The sequence below is a fragment of the Phyllobates terribilis genome, unplaced genomic scaffold (assembly GCF_046119375.1).
Source record: "Phyllobates terribilis strain yellow unplaced genomic scaffold, ASM4611937v1 Scaffold_3__8_contigs__length_932513732, whole genome shotgun sequence".
Taxonomy (NCBI): domain Eukaryota; kingdom Metazoa; phylum Chordata; class Amphibia; order Anura; family Dendrobatidae; genus Phyllobates; species Phyllobates terribilis.
In genome coordinates this window covers 158,431,608-158,446,307 of record NW_027362763.1, presented here as the reverse complement: position 1 = coordinate 158,446,307, position 14,700 = coordinate 158,431,608, and the positions used below count along the sequence as shown (strand labels likewise).

The following is a 14,700-nucleotide window of genomic DNA, read 5'->3' as shown; positions in this document are numbered from 1 at the left end:
GAGCAGCTTTAGGCAAGTTAAATTTAATTTCCAAGTGTATGTGTGTATGGGGAAACTGGTAAGAATAGTAATGGGACAGTCATCTTAGATAGCTGGGGCAGTCATCTTCGATAGCTGTGACCTTAACTCTTGTTTAGAGACTCCCGTAATGTCCTTCCAATTATCCATTAGTAATTTATATATTTTTGACTGCATATAGTTATTGAATTTCATAGACAGCAGAAAGTTGCTAACTTCTTTCAGGTGTCATTGGCTCCTTTACCGACTGAGCCATGTACATTTTCACATATGGTATGTCAGCTCCTTAGGAGGTTGTGTTTATAGCATGACGGATTGACCCCAGGCAGGACCATTCCCATTAAAAAGGAGATTTTCCTAATGAGTGGGTATAAGTTGCAGACCAGCCTCAGGTTCCGCTGGCGACTCACCACAGTTTAGTTCTGCCGGTGTAATAGTGGATAGAGATCTTCCCTGGAGTCTTCGAGGATACTCGCAAGTAGCGGCTGCTTGAGCATTACCAGATTCTGAGTAGATCTTTAGCAGATCCGCCAGCCAAAGGATCTCACAGTCACAATGGAGAGAGTTGGAATCCAAGCGCCTGTTTAGGACACAATAATATAAGTAATGCCAAGTATATACATACACACAGGGAAAAAATGGTTTCAGAAAATTCAGCCAGAACCAAAGAGAATAGGGCAATCTTCATCCCAGAAAATAAAACCCAGACAGTAAAGACCACAAAGCAGCAGGACGGAGAATATAAAGTATAAGCTTCATTAGTCACATTTGTAGCTGAAAGCCACAAGAGAAAAATGCTTAATTGACTCTTCTATTCTATGGACTGATTGATTCATCTCTATTATAGCTAATATTGCTGTCATTGAAGTTCCCAAAAGGGAACGCAGCATTAGATAAGTCGTGCTGGGCCTTCATTGTTCGGATCGATGGGGTATTTCCTGAAACGAAAGTGATCACCCATTAATAGGATTTGAGTTGAAATACTAATCACTGAAAACTGGGTTTACAAAGTCCTGTATAGAGAGCACCTCCGCTCCATTCAAGGTGGAGCAAGGTGGAGTTCAGTCCTTTGGTTCCTGAGCAGCATTCCTGGGACCACTAGGGGTTCAAGCAGTCAGAGCATAGGCAAACCCATTCAAAGGATAGGGAATAACTTTCAAATTTGGGAATAGCCTTTTAAAAGTTTTTACTCTAGAAATCAGTGGATGTTCAAGGTCACAAACGTTTCCAAAGTGATCTCACATGGCTCAGTTCACTCATCCGAGTGGTGCAAGTTTACACATGCACCATTTTTGTGTATAGACTTACAGTCTTTTCATAGATTCCAGCTGACTGAAAGTGCCAGGTACCAGGTGAGTGATCCGATTATTATGTAAAAACCTAACGGGTAAAAGAAAATACAAAAAACATGTTAAATATTTGTATATACACCAACCCCCTCCATTACCCATAAAGTTTATCAGCATTTTTACTGGTGACTTACAGTCTCTCCAACTTAGGAAGATGATCGAAAGATTCTGGTTCTAGTGTTTCAATGTGGTTAAAATGAAGATACCTTAAAAATAAATGAATCATGTGAATCGTTTTGATTATTATAGTCCTGGAAAAACTACAGTAAAAACAGCTGACTGGTAATGTACCTACTTTGTAAAGAATCTACTCAACTGTGCTGAGCTACAGAATTGCATACAAGAATAATGTTGCCAAAGGGAACAAAAAAAAAAAATATATATCGAACAAGAATGACAAGTTCAACCATGAAACCAGACACGTAGAGTAATACATGCAGCACAGCTGTACGGCATTAGCTCACATACGGCCACACTGTTCTTATTAAATGCAAATGTAACCGGGCTGTAAGGACACTTCTGAAATAAGGAACAAAAGGACAAACCAACAAGTCAAAACCCCCTTCCACACAACCCATCAGAGGTCATAGAAGATCATTAATGAGCACCTTCAGCTTTGGTGGACTTGTGTTCCTTGGGACATCTCTATACTACACCTCCCCTGTAGGTGTAAAGTCACTCCAGTCGGGACAACTCCACTAATTTGAGCACATTTATATAATGACCTATCAAAGAGGAGCTAGTCGATAAATCTGAATCCATGAGAAAGCAAGAGCTGCAAGAGAGCCATCATAGTCTCATGCTGAACATAACACATCTGCATCTCTGGCTGATATGGGCATAAAAGGGGACAAACTTATGGTGTGGCCCCCATGCTCCCCTGACCTCTACCCCATTCAGAACCTCTGGAGCATCATCAAAAGGAGTGTCTATGATGGCGGGAGGCAGTTCACATCTAAGCAACAGCTCTGGGAGGGTATTCTGTCCTCATGCAAAACAATTGAAGCAGAAACCATCCAAAACCTGACAAATTCAATGGACGAGAGAGTTCAGAAGCTCCTTTTGAACAAGCGGTCCTATGTGCAAATGTAACATCACCTAGAATAAAGTTTTGAGTTGAAAACTGTTTGATTTCAGTTTGTAATAACCTGCTAATGCTTATAATTTCAAAAATGACCATTATTTTGTTCTTTATTAAAATGAAAAAGTTGAAAACTCTGCTGTGCATAATAATTTGGAACATGCATTTTGAGTGCAGTTTGAGTGCTTTATTTTTTTAAAAATATACTGTTATCATAGGCAGTTTGTACAAAAACCTTTCAATTGTACTCTAATAGTTATTGACTGGAAAATTACAATGACTGCAATTCATATAGGTAATTTGGGAAAATCTGAGAAAATATTATTTGCATAATAATTTGGAACACCGTGTAGCTAGGGTGTGTGCTCACTTTTTGATTGGTGGAGGAAACTCTCAATTTACTAATAACAAAATGGTCTAAATCCTTTGTTCAGCTCTATGTTTTGCCTGCTGCTAATCTAGGGGGAGCTATGCCACGACTATTCACTTGGATGGGGCCAGGCTGCAGTTTTCTGCCTGGCAGGTTGCTGAAGACCCTTTATTCTCAGGATTGGTGGTTTTCCTAGAAGTCAGAACCCTCCCTAACACAGTGATAGCAACAATATCCCATCAGTTTATAAGATGGAAAGCCTTAGTTACTTACCGGTAAAGGGATTTTTCGGAGCCCATGACAGCACCACGTGAGAGAGAGGATCCGCCCATCAAGGACAGGAAACCTACAGGTTAAAAAGGGCGGCCCTCTCTTCCCGCCTCAGTTTAGTTAACAGAGCATGAGAGTACCGCCAAGGTTAGTTACAACAAAACATAATCACATTAAGTACATTACTTTTCATCTATTTCCCGCAAGGGTGCACAAAAAGAAATCAACTCTACGGGAGTGCACAACACCAGTGAAGGGAGGGAATATACGGGTGCTGTCATGGGCTCCGAAAAATCCCGTTACCGGTAAGTAACTAAGGCTTTATTCGGTCTCCCATGACAGCACCACGTGAGAGAATTACAGAGACGAAGGAAATTAGGGAGGGACCACAGCTTGAAGCACCCTTCTCCCGAAAGTGAGATCTGCAGAGCCACCCAGATCCAATCTATAGTGCCTATAGAAAGTAGAGGGAGAAGACCAAGTGGCAGCCTTACAAATTTCCTCAATGGAAAGCCCTGTCTTCTCCGCCCAGGAGGTTGATACCGCTCTGGTAGAATGCGCCCTCAATCCCTCCGGTATCTCTTTATCCCCTGAGGAGTATGCGAGGGAAATGGCCTCCTTGATCCATCTAGCGATTGTAGCCTTTGAGGCCTTACAACCCTTTCTAGCCCCCTGATAGCAAATAAATAGGGACTTATCCTTTCTAAATCCACGTGATATTTCTAAGTACTTTAGTACGCACCTCCTAACGTCTAAAGTGTGAAGCCTCTCCTCTTTTTGATTTTTGGGCGGGAAGCAAAAAGTCAGGAGAACTATCTCCTGGGTTCTATGGAATCGAGTGGCCACTTTAGGAAGAAAGGCCGCATCAGGTTTTAATATAATCCTATAGTCCAGAATTTGCAAAAATGGAGGGCATATTGAAAGGGCCTGTAGGTCACTGACTCTCCTGGCTGAAGTTAGGGCTACTAACAGGACCGTCTTTAGGAAAATAATTTTGGGGGAGACTAAATCTAGTTGCTCAAAAGGAGGACTGGTCAAGGCATCTAATACAAAATTCAAATCCCAGGGAGACGTCTTTACCTTGGTAATGGGTCTACACCTAAAGGAAGCTTTTATAAAACGGGCTATCCAATAGTTATCTGCAATATTGGAAGAAAATAAAGCCCCCAACGCCGACACCTGTACTTTCAAGGTACTGGTAGAGAGACCCAATTCTAAGCCCCGCTGCAGAAATTCCAGAATTTTCCCAATAGGGGGCCCCTCCTCCACCTTAACTTCTGCAAAGGACAGAAACTTCCTCCAGGTCCTGGCATAAATACGGGTGGTAACAGGTTTTCTGCTAGCCAGGAGAGTATTCACTACATTTGCAGGAAATCCTTTGTTGGTCAATAACACCCTCTCAAATTCCACGCCGTCAAATGTAGACTCGGGGTTGGAGGATGGGAAAGTGGCCCCTGAGTGAGGAGGTCCGGAATCTCCGGAAGAACCCAGGGATCTGATATGGACATCTTCCGGAGACAAGGGAACCACGGTCTTTTGGGCCATAAGGGGCATATGAGTATCACTCTGGCCCGGTCTGCCCTGATCTTTCTTATTACCGCTGGGAGCAGGATCATGGGAGGGAAGGCATATGCCAGAGGAAATCTCCAGGGAACCATGAAGGCGTCCACTGCCAGGGGTTCTTCTCTGGGGTCTAAGGAACAAAGATTTTCCACTTTCCGATTGGCTCTTGTTGCGAATAAGTCCACAGTCGGAAGGCCCCACATTTCTACGATTCTGGAGAATATTCGCGTATTTAGGGACCACTCTCCCTCTTTTACGGAAGTACGGCTGAGGAAATCCGCTGTGATGTTTTCCTTCCCCTTTAGATGAGTAGCCGAAAGAGAGGGACAATGATCTTCGGCTTTCAGCAGAAGTGCATTCGCTACCCTCATCAAGTTTCTTGAGCGGGTTCCCCCTTGGTGGTTTATGTAAGCTACCGTGACTTGATTGTCCGAGAGTATACGGACATGCTGGCCCTGTAAATATATAAGGAACTCGTTGAACGCATGCTGCACCGCCAGAAGCTCCTTAACATTTGATGACAACTGTCGCTCACTGCTTGACCAGGTCTCTGCACTAATCTCCCTTCAAAGTGAGCTCCCCAACCTGTAGCACTTGCATCAGTGGACAAGACTGCAGTTGGACTACATTCCCAGGGAACCCCTTTAGCAAGATTGTCTTGTCGCAACCACCAACGAAGGGACCTTATGGCATGAGGACCTAGCGTAAACTCACGGTCTAGATGCCCCTCTAAAGCTGCGTTATTGTACAACACATCCCACTGAAAAGCTCTTGAATGTAATTGTGACCAACGAACCGCAGGAAAAGTGGAGGTGAAGGTTCCCAATAGTGACATGGCCTTACGGAGTGACATAGAAGGTTTACGTATACATTGTGCTACCAACCCCCGGATTCTATCAATTTTTTCTTCTGGAAGACAACATAGCTGTTTCCTGGAATCTAATATGACCCCCAGATATTGTTGTACCTTGAGTGGAGATAGTCTAGACTTTTCTAAATTTAGAAACCACCCCAAGCTCTTTAAGACCGACATGGTCTCCCGCAGGTGGGTCTCGCACTGAACCAACGAGTTCCCCACTATCAGGAGATCATCCAGGTAAGGGATAATTAGAATGTCCCTTTCTCTTACATGTGCCATAACTTCCGCCATTACTTTAGTAAAAACTCGCGGGGCTATAGCGAAACCGAAGGGGAGTGCAGAGTATTGAAAGTGTTTAACCACCCCGTCAATTTCAATGGCCAGCCTCAAGTATTTCTGATAGTGACTATGAATTGGGATATGGTAATACGCATCTTTGAGATCGAGCACTACCATATAGCAGTGGGAAAAAAGTAACTTTATTACGGATTTTAAAGACTCCATTTTAAAGGTGTGTATTTTAAGGAAATTATTCAGGGATTTCAGATTTATGATTGTCCTGAAACTTCCATCCGGTTTCGGAACCAAGAAGAGCGGGGAGTAGAAACCAAGACCCTTTTCAGCCTCCAGAACCTCAATCAGGACGTGCTTTCTTATTAGGGTTTGTACTTCCGAAACGAGGGCAGCCTGGCGTTCTGGGGAAGAACTGGAGGGAACAACCATGAATCTTTTGTGAGGCAATGCTTTAAATTGAAATTTAAGACCATACTTAATCAGGCTTAAAATCCAATTACTATGAGAAATCTGTTCCCAAGCTGGGACAAAAAATGACAATCTCCCTCCCACCTGGGTTGATTGTGTATCCCCTGGCTTCTGCTCAATTTTTGGAGACGGACCAAAGAGTAGACCTCTACCTTTTCGACCCCTTTCGTCAGACTTGTCTTGCTCCCTGAAATATCTCTTCCGGAAAAATTTCCTCTTCCGGAACGATCTCTTAAAGGAGGGTAGAGGTACTGATGGAAACCCCCTCTTAGTGTCCCCAGCTTTCTCCAATAAGTCATCCATGGTCTGACCAAAGAGGTATTCTCCTTCGCACGGGATTGTGCACAGTCTGGATTTAGTCTGTAAATCCCCTGGCCAGCATTTAATCCACAAGGCTCGCCGAGCCGCATTTGACAGTGCTGCTGATTTAAATGTCAACCTTACTGAGTCCACAGATGCATAAGCAAGAAAAGCTGCCGCCCCCTGAACCAGTGGAAGGGAAGAAATAATGTCTTTCCTAGAAGTCCCAACCTTCAACTGACTGTCTAGCTGTTCAAGCCACACCATCAGGGCTCTGGACGTGCAGGTAGCTGCTACTGTTGGTCTCAGTGCTCCCGCAGCTGTCTCCCATGCCCCTTTCAAGAAAGTATCAGCCCGTCTGTCTAAGGGGTCTCTCAATGCACCCATATCATCGAACGGGAGGGAAGTTCTTTTCGCTGCTTTGGTAACAGCAACATCCAGCTTGGGTGCTTTTAACCAGGAGGAACACATAGCATCCTCAAATGGATATTTCCTTTTAAAGGATGGAGGAACACTACCCTTCTTGTCAGGTTTCCTCCACTCCTTATCAATGAGGTCTTTCACCTTTGAATTTACCGGAAAGACCCTTCTTTTTTTTTAGCCCCAGACCACCAAACATAACATCCTCAGCTGATTTCTCTGCCCTCGTGTCCACTATCCCCATTGTAGATCGGACGGCTTTTACTAGGGCATCGACCTCCTTCAGGGGAAAGCACTGTCTATCTGGCTCACTGTCAAAGGAAGAGAAGGCGGAGGAGGAGGCGACCGGCAGTTCAGAGTCTGAACCCAGCTGGGTTTCTTGAGGAATATGCCCAGACTCTGAACCCTGCAATGCTTTGCCTATTTCTTCCCTTATTAAAGTTCTTAGGCCTAGGGAAAAATCTGGGGTTTCCTCCGACATCATTTTGCTAATACAAAGCTGGCATAACCTCTTGCTATATGATCAGGGAGTGGACAGCTGCATAAGGCACATTCTCTGTGCTTGGATTTCGAGGAACATTTCTTGCTCTAAATGAAAGTTATAGATAGAAAGAAGGAGGAAATATTAGTAGAACTTTCACGAAGATTCCACTCACCCCACAGAGCCTTCGGTACCGTAGAAGCAGAGGAATCCAACATGCATGGCGAGGAATCATGCAGCACCGGACCGTCCTTCCTGCTCTTAGTGGTAGCTCTTCTAGCTGAACGACCAGACCCTAGCCGGGAATGGCGCTGCGCCACTAGTTGTGAGGGCTCCCCAGAGGGCTGCTCCTGCAGCAGATGTTGTTGCCTAGGTGACAGCTCTTGTGAAACTTCCATAATTACAGTGTAAGAATGGGCTGGGAAGCACCTCTGTATGTTACCAGACCCTTTATATACTGGCCATACCGGTACCATGTGTGGGTGTGTGCTCTTTTTTTTTTTTTTTCCCCAGGAGGGCGTTACCTGCTCCTTGGTCTTCCTCCCCAGGTGGCCAGGTGGGTTCCAGGTGGGCTCCTCGCCGCCAGGACCTTAATCCCCCTGCGTTCAGCTGCTCGAGCGCAAAATTCAAACGCGCTCCGCCCCTTCCGGTGACGTCACAGGGACTTCCTGCCTGGCGCACCGGAAGTCACGTCAGTAGGTCGCGCCCGTCACGTGCCCCGCCGGCGCGACCTGGATCTCCTGCAAATTGTAGCGGGGGGAGGAAGCCCACTAGCGGCCCCACACATGGCGGACATCTACCTCCACGTGAGGATATGTCGCGCCCGCCGCAACGCTCACGGAGGCACCCCACTGAGCCCTACCATGGCGTCTCCAGAGGACCGGGACGGACCGGCTCCAACCACTTGCTGTGGCCCTCTCTGGGACAGGAGTCCATCTTCTGCAGGTAAGCCTGCGAGGTCTCCCATCATGGACAGGAAACCTAAACTGAGGCGGGAAGAGAGGGCTGCCCTTTTTAACCTGTAGGTTTCCTGTCCTTGATGGGCGATCCTCTCTCTCACGTGGTGCTGTCACGGGAGACCGAATAAATAACTGTTTGCTATATACAGTTGTGCTCAAAAGTTTACATGCCCTGGCAGAATTTTTCCTTTTTTGGCCTTCTTTCAGAGAATATGAATGATAACAAAAAAACTTTTTCTCCACTCATGGTTATTGGTTGGGTGAAGCCATTTATTGTCAAACTACTGTGCTTTCTCTTTTTAAATCTTAATGACAACCAAAAACATCCTAATGACCCTGATCAAAAGTTCACATACCCTAGTGATTTTGGCCTGATAACATGCACAGAATTTGACACAAATGGGTTTGAATGGCTACTACAAGTAACATCCTCACCTGGGACCTGTTTGCTTGTAATGTGTGTGTGCATAAAAGCTGAGTGAGTTTCTGGGATCCAGACAGACTCTTGCATCTTTCATCCAGTCACTGACGTTTCTGGATTGTGAGTCATGGGGAAAGCAAAAGAACTGTCAACGGATCTACGGGAAAAGGTAGTTGAACTGTATAACACAGGAAAGGGATACAAAAAGATATCCAAGGAATTGATAATGTTTACATACAAACTGATTAACAAATGGAAAATCAGGGGCTCTGTAAAAACCAAACCACGATCAGGTAGGCCAACAAAAATTTCGACCACAACTGCCAAGAAAATTGTTTGGGATGCAAAGAAAAACCCACAAATAACATCAGCTGAAATTCTGGACTCTCTGAAAACTAGCGGTGTAGCTGTTTCAAGATGCACAATAAGGAGGTGCTTGAAGAAAAATGGGCAGCATGGTCAAGTCGCCAGAAAAAAGCCATTACTGCGTAAATGCCACAAAGTATCTTGACTACAATACGCCAAACAGCACAGAGACAAGCCTCAAAACTTCTGGAACAAGGTAATCTGGAGTGATAAGACCAAAATTTAACTTTTTGGCCACAACCATAAACGTTACATTTGGAGAGGGGTCAACAAGGCCTATGATGAAAGGAACACCATTCCTACAGTAAAGCACGGAGGTGGATCGCTGATGTTTTGGGGATGTGTGAGCTACAAAGGCACAGGAAACTTGGTAAAAGTTGAAGGAAAGATGAATGCAGCACATTATCAGCAAATACTGGAGGCAAATTTGCACTCATCAGCCTGGAAGCTGCACATGGGACGTACTTGGTCATTCCAACATGACAACGATCCAAAACACAAGGCCAAGTTGACCTGTCATTGGCTACAGCAGAACAAAGTGAACGTTCTGGAGTGGCCATCTCAGTCTCTTGACCTCAATATCTTTGAGCCACTCTGGGGAGATCTCAAGCACGCAGTTCATGCTAGACAGCCCAGTAATGTACAGGAACTGGACGCTTTTTGCCAAGAAGAATGGGCAGCTTTACCATCTGAGAAAATAAAGAACATCAGCCACAACTACCACAAAAGACTTCAAGCTGTCATTGATGTTAGAGGGGGCAATACACAGTATTAAGAACTGGCGTATGTGAACTTTTGATCAGGGTCATTTGGATGTTTTTGGTTATCATTAAAATTTAAAAAAAGAGAAAACACAGTAATTTGACAATAAATGGCTTCCATTGACCACTGGGGTATGTTAGGCTTCTTATGGTCGTCAAGCTTTTTATAGTCCTGCGCGCTGGGCTTCATCAGTAGAGTATTTTTGGTGGAACAGGCAATGTGAAGACTCTAACCCAGATGTGAATACAGCTTTTGTTTTTGAGAAAACATCGAGGCGATGTCCATACGGAGAAAAATGTGGAGGATTTACAATGTTGGTTCCACAATAAAAAATCTCTACAACGTGATTGACTGCTATTTAGAAAACCCAATTGAGATCTGCTTGGACTTTTTCAGCCAAGTATAAGTTCATGCTGTGGAAATCCAGGTGGTGGAGAGGCCTGTGGAGCTCTCCGCTGATCCCGATGCTGTTTTAGGTCACTGACAATCAGTTAATGTCAGTTAATATAAAAAAAAAAGTGTCCTGTTCATTCTCTTCTCATCTGCTAACTACAAGATTCAGGAAAAGCCTGGAGGAAGACCATATTATCCTGAGGGAAGATATGGAGAAATAACACCCTGCAGGGGAGAAACAGAGCCAGAAGACTCTGGTATAGTGTTAGGACCCTGGTTTATAAAATATCTCATCATACATATAGTGTACAGATATATTGTACATTGTGTGAATTGTGTCAATGCATTCTTCAGCAAACAGATGACCATGTAGAGGAGATGGTGGAAGCATAAGGATCGGTTCACACCTGGATTTTTGAATTCCAACTCTCTTCTGTTCTGGAGAAACGGAATATATGTGAAATATGGATCTTTTACATAACTGCAAACAGAAGCACTGACTCTGGCTTTCATTAGGTATCTTTTTTTTAATAGAAAAGGAAAAAAATACAGCATTGGGTTCAGGCAGGGCCACAAGGATTTAGATCTGGTTACTATAATAGGATTTGGAAAGAACAAAGTTAAATGCGGAATTTCAGCCTGAAGAATCACCATGCTCCTTTACAAACTAGAGCAAGGTTGGCACGTTTTAAGAGGTTATAATTTTTGAAATGTCTGTACTTTTCCAGGAATGTGCACAGATTGTACACAGTGTATGAATGTACTTTACTATGCATATTGTATACTGGACACTCGGGCCTTATTTTCTCCCTATCATTTAGCGACTACTGAGGAAAAGACCCAGGAAGTGTCAAAACGTCAAAAGACTGTCACTCTCTTCCTATCACTACTGCTATCAATGGCAAAAATTAGGTTAAAGCCTAACCTAATGTTCTTTTAAATTGCAAATATGGAAGTACTGAGATTCAGACTATGGGAACAGAATGTAGATTAAATCGGTTGGTATCAAAGGTAAAGCTATAAGCGGTGCAGAGGAAAGCTCAGATGCCTGACGGGGCCCAAAGGTGGCACATCAGCATCACATGGTAGGTAGGTGGTGGACCTGTTACAAATTCAGTATTGAGATATCAGCACTTTAGATCATATTTCAGGATTTCCTACATCTTCAATAATCTAGACCTTCGTAAATGATTATTTTTTACATACTATGCAGACACAAAATGCTCACATCACTAACGACTGTTAATTAAAACAAAGGAGTCAGATGTTAAGCGCAAGCAAGGAAGGAAGGAGCCGTACCAGTCGTTGTCAGTTAGCTGCAGTGTGAGCACTAGAGTAAAAAGAAGAGACAGACATTAAGAGACCAGACATTCACAAGTTACACAGATTTTATAAAAATCACAAAGACGAAAATTAAATGTAACAAATGTACAGATGGCAGTTAGTAAATTCATATGACAGCTCATCGTAGGCCGCAGACCTGGCTGTCAAAGTGGGGGAGGGGGTGAGCTCAAAGAGGCCGAGGAATGCTGGACTCAACGCAGAAAAACACTCAGCGGAATTCTGCTCACTAAACGGAAAGTCTGATGGTCTCAAAAGACAATGGAGAGGAGGTTGGGCATATGCACACCCCTCCATTCAATTCTGAGAATCCCCCTTTCATATATGACATGGTAAAAATGAAGAGACTAAGAGTAGAGGTACTGGGGCTACTTTACAAATGTACTTTAAACTCAGGTGGATGTGTAACGTCGCATGGGGCAATAGCTGTCTGAGGCACTAGTCTCTTACACCCTGCATGTTACATGAAGGTGGGGGTCCTGGCTGGGTGTGTGGATTTCGTCTAAGGGGGCGCTTCACCCTACCAGGAAGCATGTTACCGATGGCTTGGGTGGGCCATGACCTAACGTTGTGCAGCTCAATGAGGGAGACCACCAGTCAAAAATAAACTTTTTACTGAAAGAAAACTTGGTGGGGATTATGTTCAGTAGACAGCTGGTACACAGCTTGAGAAATGTTTCCTTCACAATACAGGGCATTTGCACACACAGTCTCAGTTCCTTTCTCTTTATGCACTTGGTCTCTGTCTCCATTGTTTCACCCGCCTTCACCAAACCCAGCTTAGTACTACAGTCCAGTTAGAGTCCTATACTTGAACCGGCGGTTCCTTGTCTTTTTCCCTTAGGAGAACTAGTTTTCCACTATGCCTGGTGTGAAGACGCGGGCCTTCCGTGGGCGTAACGGTACTCAAACACAGAGTGGCAATACTTTATTGAACCACAAAGAAGACAATAAACACACAGAACAGTCCCAGCAAATACCCAAGATGGTACAACATTACACAGTCTCACCCTTCCTTATCCGCCCGCATGGGATAGAACAGCTGCAACTTTGGAGACTTCCAGGGCCGACTACCTCAAACAGTGGTTCCCCACTTCTGGCAGGCCCCCACAGAGAGGAGGTAGCAGCAAGCTTAGGAAGCTAGCAGTCCATTGAGGTGCAAGGCCAGGAGACCCAAGGGTCCCAAACTGGCCTCTCAGAGTTTCCATGGGACCAGATGACCGGCGGGTCACAATCTGGCTTCTCCGAATGAGTCCATGAGTTCCAGGCGACTGGTGTGTCCCTCCTGGCAACTCCAAACAACATATCCATGGGCCCAGGTGACTTCCTCGTCCCACCTGGTCTCCCCAAATGTAGCAGCTCCATCTCTTTCCAGTCTGGGCCGTTACCCTTAGACTAAAATCATGTAGAATACAAATCTGTCTCTCTTTGGGTAATGCCATGCAATCCATCTGCTGTCCTGAAGGATGTCTCATTCTCCTTGTAAAGTCTTTCTGATCCTCCTTGATTCTGTCTCAAGTCTGACTGCTAAAAAAAACAACACATGTCCCTTCTGCTTCTCTGGGCTCAGTCCCCTGAATGGGCAGAACTGCTCACACCCTCCTCCCCCCAAACTAAGTGTGCATTAGTGGAGGTATCTTTCTCAGGTTGACGGCCTCACTTGGGTCTAAGACTTCCTGTGGTGAAGGCTCCGCTGGATCTTTTTTCAACGCTTACACAATGGGCCTAGATGATTTTTGAACAATGGTTTGAGGCTCCTGAGATACTAATGAGATTAGTGGAATGCTGGACACTTTACAAGTTAAGTTAGTGTACATATACTGATGAGCAAGCAGAGCATTAATAAAACACAGCCAGCAATTTCTATTAAAATACAATAAGGTATTTCTCTTGGATTAGCAATTCTAATCATCTGGCTAATTAAGATTTTAAGTTGTAACGTCACACCTGGTACTCAACTTTTCTACTTGCTGACGCCTTGGAACTCCCACCCGGGGCACTCTTCTCGTCTTTATCGTCTCAAGTTCTCTTGCCCGTCCTGGCCAGTTACCTCTGAGTTATAAACTAGGGGCTGTACTGCTAGGTATCCTGTTCCAGGACTCGTCTCCGGCAAATTACTTCTGTCCTTCGGTCACTTCTCTCTCTCTACTCGGGATCAATCCAATGCCTAGTTCTCCATTCATGTTAAGGACCTTAGGTCTGCTTCAGTGGCACGCTGGGCCCCATCTGATGTCCTGATAGAATCATAGAATCATAGAATGGTAGAGTTGGAAGGGACCTCCTGGGTCATCTGGTCCAACCCCCTGCTCAAAGCAGGATTCACTAGATCATCTCAGACAGATGTCTGTCCAGCCTCTGCTTGAAGACGTCCATTGAAGGGGAACTCACCACCTCTCGTGGCAGCCTGTTCCACTCATTAATCACCCTAACTGTCAAAAAGTTTTTTCTAATATCTAATCTGTGTCTCCTCCCATTTAGTTTCATCCCATTGCTTCTAGTCTTTCCTTGTGCAAATGAGAATAAAGATGATCCTTCTACAATGTGACAGCCCTTGACATATTTGTAGACAGCTATTAAGTCTCCTCTCAGTCTTCTTTTTTGCAAGCTAAACATTCCCAAATCCTGCAACCGTTCCTCATAGGACATGGTTTGCAGACCAGTCACCATTCTGGTCGCTCTTCTCTGAACTTGCTCCAGTTTGTCTATGTCTTTTTTAAAATGTGGTGCCCAAAACTGTACACAGTATTCCAGATGAGGTCTGACCAAAGAGGAGTAAAGACCGATAATGACTTCACGTGATCTAGACTGTATGCTTCTGTTAATACATCCCAGAATTGTATTTGCCTTTTTTGCTGCTGCATCACACTGTTGACTCATGTTCAGTCTATGATCTATTAGTATACCTAAGTCTTTTTCACATGTACTGTTGCTTAGCTCTATTCCTCCCATTCTGTATATGCTTTTTTCATTTTTATTGCCCAGATG

General features: G+C 44.4%; 1 protein-coding gene across 2 annotated transcripts in view; it reads right to left on the bottom strand.

The window, feature by feature from the left end:
- PXDN (peroxidasin) overlaps positions 1-14,700 on the bottom strand; it is a 143,627-nt gene that overhangs the window by 38,555 nt on the left and 90,372 nt on the right. For both annotated transcript variants that reach the window (XM_073674228.1, XM_073674229.1), the window contains 3 exons: positions 1,502-1,573; positions 1,327-1,398; positions 429-598 (listed from right to left, as the gene is read on the bottom strand). In XM_073674228.1, the coding sequence (XP_073530329.1) occupies positions 429-598; positions 1,327-1,398; positions 1,502-1,573 (314 nt within the window). The remainder of the gene's footprint in view (positions 1-428; positions 599-1,326; positions 1,399-1,501; positions 1,574-14,700) is intronic.